This window comes from Thunnus maccoyii, chromosome 10 (assembly GCF_910596095.1).
Source record: "Thunnus maccoyii chromosome 10, fThuMac1.1, whole genome shotgun sequence".
Lineage (NCBI taxonomy): Eukaryota > Metazoa > Chordata > Actinopteri > Scombriformes > Scombridae > Thunnus > Thunnus maccoyii.
In genome coordinates this window covers 8,465,141-8,478,835 of record NC_056542.1, presented here as the reverse complement: position 1 = coordinate 8,478,835, position 13,695 = coordinate 8,465,141, and the positions used below count along the sequence as shown (strand labels likewise).

The 13,695-nt window shown below is 36.0% G+C and overlaps 1 protein-coding gene across 3 annotated transcripts; it reads left to right on the top strand.

Moving 5' to 3' along the window:
* The first annotated feature begins 208 nt into the window (after positions 1 to 208).
* LOC121906178 lies at positions 209 to 5,697 on the top strand. 3 transcript variants are annotated; one of them, XM_042424892.1, is made up of 7 exons: positions 209 to 406; positions 1,672 to 1,878; positions 1,984 to 2,094; positions 3,171 to 3,227; positions 3,396 to 3,539; positions 4,378 to 4,494; positions 5,105 to 5,697. In XM_042424892.1, exons 2-7 carry the CDS (start codon positions 1,708 to 1,710, stop codon positions 5,159 to 5,161), a joined length of 657 nt encoding a protein of 218 aa, XP_042280826.1. In that variant the 5' UTR covers positions 209 to 406; positions 1,672 to 1,707; the 3' UTR covers positions 5,162 to 5,697. The 3 variants fall into 3 exon arrangements, with proteins under 3 accessions (XP_042280826.1, XP_042280824.1, XP_042280825.1); XM_042424890.1 differs by having other exon boundaries at positions 210 to 406; positions 5,102 to 5,697; XM_042424891.1 differs by lacking the exon at positions 209 to 406 and adding an exon at positions 721 to 751 and having other exon boundaries at positions 5,102 to 5,697.
* The last annotated feature ends 7,998 nt before the right edge of the window (positions 5,698 to 13,695 follow it).

Here is a 13,695-nt window from a genome sequence, read left to right as displayed (position 1 = left end):
AAAGGAAACAAGAAGTGTGTCAGCACACTGGATTTTAGCTCTGCAAAACTTTATTTGACTGAAAAAGGCAACGTTTTGACCCTGGTATTAATCGGGCAAAATGACAAATGAAACACAGTCATAAAAAAAATAGATTACACAGAGTAGATTATAAGTAAAAGGTGTGGCAATACAGTAAACTCTTAGACATTCATAGACATTATTTAATTATTACAAGTAGACAAGAACAGTCATTTCACAACTCTATAAATTACTGGAGATGACGCATTTATTCCGATAAATTAACACGTCATGGATTTGTGGCGCTGAGATATACTGAGAAAATCAAACAGATGGCAGGAAATACTTGTGTTGCTGCTATTGACTGTGTTGCAGCTGAAGAGAGTCAGTATCGGAGCAGAAACAGGTGAGGTCTTTAGACAAACAAACACAGGTCTAATCATGTAAACGTTACAAGGAAACAACGTGCTGAGTGATTGATCATATTTTTACTTTCTGAGAGATAAATGCCAACTAGAATTTAATTTAAAAGATTTTTGAACAGATTGTTGTTTGTATGTGTTTGTTGATGACAAACCCTGATTCATCCTTTGCATATTATTGTGGTGGCTTATGATGATAATAAAAAGCTGGGTAGGCAAAAACAGGACGTGCGCACTTTCTCGGAAACTTCCTTCGCTCCAAGCTTTTTAACCTGCGGGGGTGTCTGCGCTTTCGGCTGACATTACAGTCTTTCAGTCGTTGTATCTAGGTCAGTTCTAAGGCTGGAATGAATATACTGGTATTGTATGAAACTAGACGACCTAAGGCATCCATTGACACCATGTCATTCTAACTTGTTGAGAAAGGGGCCAAATAACACTCCAAATTTAGACTAAATTTTGGCAATGGAAAAAATTCAATATTTCTGAATGAAAATGGGTTCCATTGGTACCCACGAGTCTCCCCTTAAAGACATGCCCACTTCATGCTAATCCCATGCAGTTTTTTGCATACAGTATAAATCTTTTATTTTCACCTACTCTAAAAATGGTGTATTTGAATATTTCTGCATCCTGGGGTTCCTAAACAGTCTTGGAATTGCATAAATTTCATATGACTGGAAAGCTGAGACTCTTGTGGATTCAATGAGCCCAACTGTGTTCATGTGTGATGATGTTAGTCCCCAAAGTAGCCATTTCAATGAGAAAGATAAAGATTCCCTCCAGACATGTTTTAAGAATTGTAAAATACTCTGAATAATAACTTGTGTCTATGGTTTTTCCACCAATGTTCAATTATGTTAAAATCCTTTAAGTTATACTTAACTGCTGGATATGGAGGATATTTTTGGTCATAATTAAAATTAATAGTCCAACTAGAAAATTTAAAGAGATAAAAATTAAAAAGATAATTATTTTACGTCACTACTAGGAATAATCAGGCCAAGCTTTCAATTTAATTATTTCCATTTAAGCTTTTGTATTTTAAATTTCACTATTTTCATTGTTACTTTATATTTTCAAATGATCATTTTACATTTTGAATTTGTTTTTTCAATTTATTTTTTCTTTTTCTTTTTCTATATTATTCTCTTTTAATTCTGAATTTGGACTTTTAATTTTGATTATGACCAAAAATATCTTTGTTTTCCTGTCAGAACAAAACCCAAAAAACAAAACTCCATTTCAGGTTGCCGGTGTGTGTGTGCCACTTGGAATGTAAAGGATGTCTGTAATTGTTGCCAAAGACAAGGGGGTGACTGTGGTCACCATAACGGCTAACAGTAAGAGCGTGTTTCCACCACTATGCCAAATCCTGGGGGCTTTCTGCTGCAGTCCAGTGTGTTGCTCAGTGTACAAGGGGCTGATGAAGACCTGTGTTACAGCAGTTCTTGGGGTAAGAAATAAAGAAAACACATGCAAATCAGCAAATACTAAAACATAATTCATATAGATGTAGTATTAAGAAAATGAGATTTAATTGTGTTTAATTGTTTTACAGACTATACAGATCATGGTGGGCCTGATGATCATTACACTGGCTTCAGGACAACTGTTCACTAATCCTCTGGATGTGAATAGCTTAGGTGCTGCTTACTGGCTGGGTGCTGTGGTAAAATAATATTGTTTTTTTTCTACGTTACTATGGCAACATATCTACATCAATTAATTAAAACTGAACAATGTAAAAAGACAGAAATTTTTCCCCTCATGTTATGCTTTACCAAAATTAATGGGGTCACATACAGCATCCCTGCAATAAATCCCACACTCATAGAGGTAATAATGTGAGGTTTTTGTTTAAATTGTTTTAGAGTGGTGTTGATTCAACTTAAAGGAGTTTGTTATACTGTTTAATTACTGTTTTATACTAAGAGATGTTTCTAGACTAGGGTAGAGTCGAGTGGACTAAATATTCGAAACACCTCCTAGTATATACACCTTGCAGTACAATTCAACAGCATAACAAATTTTAAACAAAAAATAATTTTTAAAGGAGATACCAATATCGATATTTAGAGTTTATAACTGGAAATGGCTGACATATGTGCCAAATCCCGATACCAATATATTTGTGATAAGCTAATATCAGGCATTATTTCTCTCTGCAGTCATTTGTGAAAAGTAAAAGGTGGATGATAAACTCTGGAGGAAGGGATGATGTTATTCTTACTCATCTGAGACTGGGGCATTGTGGTCCAGCCAGCTACTTGAAAGTCATAGTCAAACATTTGGAAACAGTCCAACATGTTATTTTCTTATGTAATAAATACAGAAGTGAAAGGCAACAGTTATTTAGGGAGTTGTCCGATCTGGGTCTGTCGGCTTTCTCTTTCAAGTCTATCTTTGCATCGGAAATTAATTTTGAACCTATTAGTAGAGCAATCTTAAGATTTCTCCATGCAACTGGCCTGTATTCAAAAATATAGGATAAATAGCTAAGCCTTGTCTGTGAGGGCAGCGGTACACTTTTTGGTTTACAGCTTGCTGGAAATTCAAAGAAGGGGGATTTCTTTTATGACCAGAGGATTTCCTAAAAAAATGATGCTGTTGAGTGACACTAGATAGTGTTTTATAAGAAATTACACATGGCAATATGAATGGTTTTGCATTACCTTGTTAATAAAAAAGACCTGAATATTTGATGCCTGGTTTTTACGGACATGAGCTTTGTTCTGTCCTCTCAAGTTCACCGCGGTTGGAATCATGTCCATTTTGGCCGGACACGTCCCTTCTCCCTGCTTGGTAAGTAAAGTCCTCCAAACTCCACTCACTGATTGAAGGAAATGTGTAAAAACCTTCACTGTGGCACAACACTGTCTATAGAATAATGTGTCGTAGGAGACATACAAGTCACTATCAAATACTGTTTGGATTGATGTTTAAATTGAAGGATTTTTTTTTTCTTCTCAGGTGGGCTTCACCGTGTTTATGAACATTGTTGGTGCAATCTTTGCCATTGTTGGCATTACTCTGTATGCCATAGACCTTGACCAACACTATAAGGCCCAGTTGTACTGGTACGACCCGTATGATTCTAGTAGTTTTGTGACCCAGGTAAGCATACTTCAAAAATTATACTTCAAAGCACAATTATACAGTATATAGCATTATTGCCTTATAATACCTCACAATCTGATTTGAAACTGGCTTTTCTGGCACTGGCACTTCCACAGTGCATGAGTCTCTGTTGCTCAAAAAAAAAAAAGAACTGGTTAAAAAATCATGCTTAGTACGTTTAGAAGTGAATTTTTTGAATATTTTGAATTGACAAAATGTTATTTTAATTAGTTAGTCATACAGTTAGTATTTATATGGATACAAAAATGAATTGTGACAGTGAGATTAAAAATCAGAACAATAATAAGACATAATTCATTGGGGTCATAGTTCTGTACATGTGATGAATAAAAGTCCTTATTCACTCTGCTATTAGCTCCTGTTTTTGTCTCCACTAATTACTGAAAGAACTTTTTAGCTCCTAAATACTCCTCTATGTTCACCAGCTAGTCGCCAACTTTATCTGCCTGCTGTTTGGGCAGGAAGTGTTACAGAGTCTTTTTGTTGAAAAATGAGCAAAACAACCAAAAAAAGTGTTCAAGGTCATCAAAACATAAAACAAGCTGTGTGATAATTATCTCTCAACACTACAACCCCTTTCACATTACTCATAGTCAATTAATCCATTGTTTACATAATTTATATCAATTAGTGCAGCTTTAAATGAAACAGGCAGTAATTGTAGTAACTATACATATAGCGTATTTATATTGGAAACAGAAAGAATGTTCAAATTGGAAAGCAGTGCTGTGTGTTTGGTCTGGACACTAAATGTCTAGCAAATGTTTTTTTTTTATGAAGAAAGGATTCATGAATAAACTTCTTTTCCCAACAGCGTCTATTGAGTTACATTGACGCTGTGATAATCACCCTGGCTGCTCTACAGCTGTCTGTCAGCTTTACCTTTGTTGTTCTGGGCATCAAAGCTTTAATCAACTGGAAGAAGGAAGAGGTATGAACCAAGACAAACACACAAGTTCACAATTTACACAAACTGGTGGGAAGCTGGTTGTCATATGGTACCAACATCAGTAGCAGTACTAGTAGTAATTAAAGTTGAACTAAAAGTGATAGCAGCTCAATTTCTGGTGTAGAAAAAGAGAAATTACATGCATTGCATTCTCCAAAAAATTGGAGTAATTAATAATTAGAATTTATCATCTCATAATTACAGGAAAATATCTCATAATTACGACACAAAAGGTGTTCCAAACAGTCCCAAGGGCTTTAGATACCTACACAATGTTGACATAGTAATAATAATACCATCCACATTACTCAGTGACATTAAGTGTCTCAAACCCGGAGGAAGTAAAAGCAAACTAACCTCATAATTAAGTAATTACTAAATGTTTCTTCACTAAATATGGAACTTTTTTTTGTAATTATGAGTTAGTAGGTCAGAATTACGAGATACACACTCATAAAAGAAGGCCTTCAATGTTTTTTCTTTGGCAACACGGTCAGGATAATAACTTACATATTGTGAAATGACAAAAAAATAAAAGTCAACTTTGTCATGATTTTGCTGTATGAAAGATCACTTATTTCTGTGTCAGCAGGGTGACGAAGATGTTGAGGAACTGAAGCAAGTCCTCTTGAGCAGTCCTGGTGCTTAAAATCATTTCAACCAAACACATGGATGCACAAATATGAAGAAGCAGCACGTCATTGTAATCATTTCTTGTATTAGGAGAAAATAACCCAAAAGCACATTATATTACAAACATTTTGTGTTACCAGTGTGGGTTTAAAAATTGCTTTGGTGTAGAGCTGCAATGATTAGTCGATTGGTCGATCGGTCGATCGTCAGAAAGTTAATCGGCAATATTTGCTGGTTGCTGCTCCTAGATGTGAGGATTTGAAGCTTTTATGTGTCATACATGATAGAAAACTGAATATCTTTAGATTTTGGACTGATGATCAGACAAAACAAGACATTTGAAGATATGTCACCTTCGGGCTCTAAGAAATTCTAAATTTTATAGACAAAACAATTAACTGAGAAAATAATCGGTAGATTAATCGATAAATGAAATAATTGTAAATTGCAGCTCTACTCCAGTGACTTTTACAGTGTGATTGCAAGTGTTTTATGTATTTTTCTATCAGCTTGTAAGTGATGTTTTATGGTTAACTTCCATGAATAAAGATTTTGGCAACACTTGACAATGTGGTACATTAATTAACACTAGTAAATACAGTAATAAGCATTAACTAACAGGTACTTAACAATTAAGTAATGTGTCTAGTAATCATCTACTAATGGTGTTCATGTTAACTAAGTTATTAATTTACACATTATTCAATAGTTTATAAATATGCTATTAACACTATTTAATACACTAATAAGCATTAACTTACAGTTAGTTAATACATTAATAAGCATCAAGTAACTTAACAAATGTCTCTTGTTAACATTTATTAAAGGTTTACATGTTAATTAAGGTACTAACTAATATTAGTAACTGGTTGATAAAGATGTTAATTAATATGTATGTCATGAAGTTCACAGTTAAGCCATTTCATCAAGAGAAAACTGTTTTTATTAATGTTTATTTAAGGCTAATGATTGTCCACTTACTTTTCCATCCTCCAACTTATGACTTATTTTTGGTTAAGGTTGAGATTAGTGGACACACTCCATGGTCTTCATATAGAGGTTTGCTTCATCCTTTATTTTCATGTAGACGTTCCTTAACTTATAGCCTAACCTATGAATTATTGTGCATGTTATAATGTACAAGCATTACTTAACCATAATTGCCCATTAATGAATGCTCTATGTGACCCTTATTGTAAAGTTGAAAAAATATGTCACTTAAGTAAAACTTCATAAATGCATAAAAATGCTTAATAAGCATTACTTAACTATAATTAACTATTTATTAATGCTCTTTGTGTATGAGCACTAAAGTCCTCACGAGTCATACTGTTTTGACCCTCGGTGCATCCCGTCAGCTCATTGAGTCTTCGGAGTCTTTGGAGACTAAACAAGCCGCAAGCTCACTACTGTTCCTCCATTTTGGATGATAAGTTTAGCTCTTTTCAGTCATTTCATTCATTTTCTTGTCATCTCTTTTTTTATTAGGGACTATTTTCTACTGAGAAAAACATAAATATGAAATTTAGGAGACAGTTGACTGAAAGGGAAGGGTTATCAGCTGATTTAGTTCACATCAGCTTTTTGACTATAGAAACTAGCCCATGGGCTTTGTCTCTCTCTCTCTACCTTTAGCTGGCATCATCATCTTTTTTTCATTTTGCACCGTTTAACAGCACATACAGCACTGCTTTTATTGCTGATGTTGCTGATCTTGTTGATCTGCTTTAAATGAAATATGTTGCATCGACTCTTCTTGTCACATTCCCTCAGCCAGTTGTGACATGCATGTCTAAATGAAGACTTTTCTGGTTATGTAAGGATTTAATTTTCATTTATTTCTCCAGCCTGTGATGAGCCTGTTTGCCACTAGGTGGTGGTCTCTCCCTTAAATACACATACATTACCTGCTGAACTGTGGGCTTTTACTTATTTGTCATTTTCACTATTTGATTTTTTTGAGAAGGGAAAAGAAATTTACAGGAACATTGAACAAATATGAGTTCAACTGTATGCAGTATGAATATTGGTTTGAATAATATTGATGATTGAGGTTTTAATCCCTGAAAACGAATAAATGTAGATAAAGTATTTGTGACAGCTAAGCACAAAAAGCCTGAAATCTTCTTAAGGGGACCTTTCCAGATTTTCACCCTTTAAACTTTGGTGATGAACTTTGGAAAAATGACAGGAATGTTAACAACACAGTGTCATATTATCTTGAGAAATGAGAGTTCAAACAAAAACAGTCTGTATTTAAACAGTTGGTATCAGTTTGTTATGGCTGAGAGAAAGATTAGTTGTCTGATGCAGATGAAGTGGACCAGACTGACTTGCATATTATCAATGTCCAACAGTTTCAAATTTCTTAACCCTTATTTCTATTTATACCAATTTGACCGCCAACCTGATGCACATAATGTACTTGACATTGACCGTGCATCAGTTTCAACAAGCATTAAACTGGTTTAATTTAATAATTTTATTTCACCAATATGATAGAAGACTGTAATTTACAAGTTATTCAGAGTTTAGCTGGCCATGTAAGTGAGTCTGAGGCTACTGTAGCTGTAGTTTTTGTTTTGTAATAGGTGAATTTAGTTGTTTCAGTCTGTGCAATTTGGACCTAAACCTTAACATTCTTACCCATTATAAAGGGCCCAGTTCTAATTAACAATTTCATCAAACACTTTGACAGAGGTTCATCAATAATTCAGGTATTCAGGGAAAGTGCTCTGCAAATGTGATTTGAACTATGATTCAAACTAACAACTATCATCAAAACAAATTACTTAAATGGCATTTTAATCACCCTAAAATAATGTAATGTGTCCAACTACCACATTCATGTGACATGGAATTGATTTGATGTTTTGCTTTGGTCAGTCCAACTGTCTTTTAAAAGACACTATTCCTGATTCTTTGCAGCAATAAATAGAGGCATAAACCCTCCTGCCAAGTATGAGTCAGATTTATCAGAACAAGTATTTTTTCTTGAAAGCTGTAGACCAATAAATATCTAAACATGACAGAGGCACCTGTCTTATTTTTGTGCTGCCTACAATATTCTGTTCTCATTAAAATTAGGTGCGTCAGGTGCCTCAAATGTACTTGTTGATTCATGTTGAATTCCTTTGCACAATGTAGTTACAAATACGCAGAGTGGCTTAAGGCACAGCCACAGGTATGTCTGTGTTTTTCATGTATTATCAATCTTGAACGTTGAGGTGTAAGACATCCACATAACCTGTATTCAGAGGTGCAGCTCCCTGTGGCAAAATTCAACACAGAAACACAGAATTAGAAGCTGATATTACATACAAATTGTCTGACAGGTCTAGGCAACAGCTACATGTACAATAAACTGTACAATAAATAAAAGTTGAACTCTTACATTATACAGTATATCCTGAATATTGTTATCATGGACAAAAAAAGTTACTGATTTGACCTTCTTTAGCAGGAAAATGTTACTGAGCATGAGTTGCTTCTGACTTTTGAGAAGTGTTGACCTGAAGCAGACCTGAATGGGGGGTTGCTGATTTAAACCCTGGATCAGAGGGACAAATCTCCATGAGGTAAAGTGGAACAGTGTTTGCTCCTCCTTCATTACTACCATATATTGTATAAAAGGTGCCCTTGAGCAACACCCTTAACCCCTCAACACCCTTCCAAAAAAGTACATGTGAAACTAATTTTTTCATGCATTAAATATGATCTTTACATGTGACATATGACATGGTATTTTATATGTTAACTGTCTAAAAAACATTAATGCATATATAGGAATTTATCACATGAGAAATGCTGTTTCATATTTTTACATGTGATTTCTTACATTTATGAAATATCTTCATATCATGCGCTGGTATCATGTGAATTAATCACATTAAATGTATAAAAACCTTGTGCGTATTATAGGAATTTTTCACACGTGAAATTATGATCCACATGTGAATAATTCACATGCTTTTTCAAAGGTGTATGAATGTAACAGAGGAGAATATTGCTCTCAGTGATACTTCTCTGGTTAAATAAACTAGGTTAAAAAAATACTGCAGCTACCCAGGTGGTCACATGTGTACCTCATCAGAACAGTTGAGTAGGTGTTCAAGAGGATATTGTTTGATTTTTTAGTATACAGTTGTTTAAGAAAATCAAACCACGCCAGAGTTACAGCGCCAAACCTTTTAATTTGCTGTGCAATGAGAGAGAAACCAGTCAGGAGTTATTTTAAAAACTGAAGAGGGTGGATATGGTGACTTGAGGGTTTGGATAGTTTGTGCTGGTGTCATTGTTTGTTTGAGCAAAGGATCAGAAAGAAGCCTCAGGTTACATTTTGAAAACAATAACTGTGATACCATCACTAAAGCTCCATTGTAGAGAAGTTTCTTTGGCGCATAGTGTGGTAGCAGTGCCACATAAACTTGTTGGGTCTTGCCTGGATGTTGGTATGTAAGGAGGGAGGACACAGGATCGCAATAACAGGGGTGAAGAAGGGGACCAAAAGGTGCTGAGTGAAAACATGATGACAGAGATACAAAAAGTCAACAAGTTTGCATTTTTTTTCTCCCCCACAAATTCTTTCGCAGCTTACTCAGTGGAACAGACTTCTTTGGTTTTGGGGTCAGCTCAACATTGACACATTACTACCTACAAACCAAAAGAAATGAGCTGAAAAATATTAAAATGCTCAGGGGAGCTGAGGTGAGTCACTACAATCAGCTCCTTTCACGTTACATGCTGTCATTTGATCCACTGTTGATATAAAAATAATAATTAGAGCTGCTTTAAGTGACAATCAATCGAAAGAAGAACAAATGACTGGTACCATGTGATCCATCCGGCACACACAGAAGCAAAGTCTTTGTTTTTGTTTTTTATCAGTAGCATTATACACTAAAAAGCTCAACGTCTCAAATACTCCACTTTTCCACTGTTGAGCGACATCAATACAACAGCAGCTAATGAGAAACACAGTAAGTGTCCAGGAGAGATGAATTACACAACAGTAAACTCTCACAAGCAGGGCCAGCTGTGCTCAGTTGGTTATTGTGATAAGTCTCATTAGGCTGTTTTTCTGACATCTTTTTTTTTTTAGTTTATTTTAGGAATATCTCCACAGAGGGGAACATTTCTCAGATAATAGACAAACTTTGGAAATCTTTATATAGTGGTTTTTGGTTATTCATAGTGAGAGGGATATCCCCCTTGTCAGTGTCATTCAAGGCCTGTCATAGATCAGCTGATTTATTTTACACTACATTATTAAAGGGGACATAACATATTGAGGTGAACGTACGTAAAAATGATGCCTTCGAGTCAAAAGCCAGTTACCCCTACTTCCATATCGAACTGGCATCAGATTGCGCATGCCCACAGACAGCTGTCCATTCCATAGCCTTTGTTGCTAACATTGTTCAGCGGGTTGTGCGTGTTGTCCACTTGCATATTTCTGATTGGATTTGGGCTCGAACATGTACGGATGTAGTTGAGTTTATATTTTGTGTAAAGAACGAGATAAAAAGAAGTGAAATCCGACTACTACTCTTTGTTTGCGTAGCCTCTGGAACTGCCGGGAATCTGCCAGGGAGCAGCTTCCGGACGCTAACCAATCAGAAAAGAGTGGGCTCACTGAGGGGGGGGGGGGGGCTAAAACAGCCTGTTTCAGACAGAGGCTGAACTGAGAAGCTGCATAAATGGCCAGTATAAGATAAGCTCCAGAATATAAATAAAGACCTGGAAATGTGCATGATACGTCCCCTTTAAGAACGACCAATAAAACAATTACACATCGTAACAAGAAAAATCATTTGTGAAAATAATCATCCCTAAACCTTATACTGCTACAACACTTCACTGAAAGTGATTAAAAATAACTAAATTTGGATTTGGATGTAGGCTACAGTAGCTGTCCCACAATGAAGTCCTTTAAAGAGGGATCAAGGACTCGACCCTGCGTGGAAGATTATTAGTAACTGACTAACTTCATTGGGTTTTCTTTGAAGCCTTCACTTAGCTCAGCATCAAATGATTCATGACAGAAACCCAATATATTCGTTTCATAATACTGAAGTGAGCTGCATGCAGAGCTGCATTCAGAGCTCTGAGCACAATATGTGTCTCAGGACTTTAGCTCCTCCCATCAGTGAGCAGCCAGCAAATCACTGGAACCTGCACCATCTGATGAAAATATGTGTGCTTTTTTTTTTTTTTTTTTTAACCAAAATGACTGCTATTTCCACTGAGACTGAATTAAGTCAGAGCTGAGGGTTGTACTGAGGTGATGGGTGGTAATACAATGTATTCCTGCAAGGCGGACGAATCTTTTCGTTGCCACGTGATGTTTTTCTGCGTTCCTGAGGTCACCTGATGGGCCGGGCTCAATGCAGGGCTGTGTGGCCAAATCATATTCATGGAAGAGTAATTCTGGTCTGATTAAAAGCATCACTTCGCCTATTCAACGGTTTAATGTGAGCAGCCCCTTTAACCCACCCGGGCGTAGACAGATATTGGCCTGTAGCCTTTCCACACAGCTCCACACGGAGCTGCAGTACCAAAACCCTTTGACACTGAACACATTTAATACTTCTGGTATATCATTATATTTCCAATACTGAAGTCTTATTTAGATTCCCAATTTTGTTGTTGCAAAAATTTGGATAAATATGGATTATTTAGCATCATTAGCTCATGTGCAGTGTTAAGTATTGTAGTAGTGATTTTTTTCCTAAAATCTATCTTTATGTTCACTTATATTATTTCTTGGTTCTTTTGTACAAGTCAAAGTCTCGGTGTCATGCGTTATTCACTCTATGGATCCCATTGCCTCCAATGCCATTCATTTGAGATCAAGGTCGAGGTCAAGGTCAAGGTGGAAAGTCATGGAAATTTCAGTGCTCACATCTATATTATCCAAAACATAATATAAATATATACACACAAATAAAAAGTAAAAAACATAAAAGCAAATCACAGAAGCTATTAAAAACCCTTCTTTCTCACATAAAAATTAATGTCATCCTAGCTGTTAAGTGTGTGTGATAAGCAGCCTCAGCTGGTCGCTATGTTCAGTACAATAGTTCATGGTGTCCACCTGCAAAGAATGTCCTTCATCCTTCATAATCACTAGACAGAAGATGATAATAAACTGATATATGTCCTTTCTTGTGTTCCAGCCAGCCCCTCAGCTCCTCTGAATACTTTATTTATTCTCTGTTTATCAGGCATTCCCACCACATTCCAGGATGTTGTTACATACACATAAACAAAGCAGCTATAATCAGTGTTTTTCTAACACTCATGGATCAAATATCTAGAGGTCATGTGAACTGTGTCACTTGTAGTGATGAACCTACAGAGAAATATCACCTAACTTTGCTCTACAGAGCTTTATAGCGACTTTCAGCTCATTGTTTTGCTGTTTTGATTCACTCTCACTGCTCCTGTCATTTTCAGCTGCAGCAGGCATCTGTTTTAAAAAAAAAACCCCTCTAAAACCCACAGTACACTATTGGACAGACAAAGTTAGCCACCAGCTGGCAAACACATTTGAGCATTTAAATATGTCCCTCAGGAGTTAGTGGAGACCAGATCTGAGCTAAAAGGAGAATGAATATTGGACATTCATCAGGTGGACAGAAACATGACTTCAAATGAATGATAATGTTGCCCTGTGTCTGCTAGATGTGTGAACTGCTTGGTTTCACTTTAAAAGATGATAAAACATCAGTGTTGTGTTCACCGCTTGTTTCTACTGCCAACAAATGGCTAAAAAAGCAGTTACTGAAAGCTTTAAAAATGATCCAAAGTATTCTATAAAAGTGCTCTGCAGTGTTGATGTTACTGTTTTCATTGCCCGTAAGCATTTTTCTCAAAATTGCTGATGAAGCAGTGTGTGTGCCTCAGCTCACTGAGCATCGATGTAACTGGGTCACTTGCCAGTGGAAATTTGGAAAGAACTGGAAACTGAGAGATTTGGTTCATTAAGATGCAAAGGAAAAGTTGAAATTCCTTCTGTCTCAGTTTTTGTTCCATTGGCAAACAGGTATCCAGACTACAAGGTCTGTCTCCTCTCTAAGCCATGTTTGGTAATTGGAGTATTTTTCATGACATCAAAAGAGCTCCCTAAATGTATGAAGCAGTTTCCGATGTTATGACAGAATTTCCTAATATGTTTCCAAATGCTGGCACTGGCCAATGTCCCATCTCTTCTTTTACCTTTCTCTTTCTCTTGTCATATAAACTATAACTCCATGTTGCACATATTATTGTTCTGCACCTACTGTATTTTCTTTCAAGGAATTTCAGGAGAGTTCACAGTGCAGTAAGGTTTTTCTTTTCTTGTCTTTTCTTTTCCCCTATGTTTGTATTTTTAATCCCTTTAGAGTCTTTAGATGATGCTTGCTTGTGATAAATAGCTGTATGAATAAATTAAGGGACTTTAAACATGTAGATGCAGAGACAGAGTAGACTGTGGCACTTGAACAGAGGTTCCCAACCTTTTTTTTAGATTTATTTGTTTTTTGTTTTCATGTCATCATAAAAGGT

Bases quoted from the DNA above. Each gene is read 5' to 3' on its own strand.
- LOC121906178 (XM_042424890.1), top strand. From the start codon at position 1,708: ATGTCTGTAATTGTTGCCAAAGACAAGGGGGTGACTGTGGTCACCATA. The intron at 2,095-3,170 runs GTAAAATAATAT...TGTCCTCTCAAG, and splicing joins CTTACTGGCTGGGTGCTGTG to TTCACCGCGGTTGGAATCAT. The intron at 3,540-4,377 runs GTAAGCATACTT...TTTTCCCAACAG, and splicing joins CTAGTAGTTTTGTGACCCAG to CGTCTATTGAGTTACATTGA.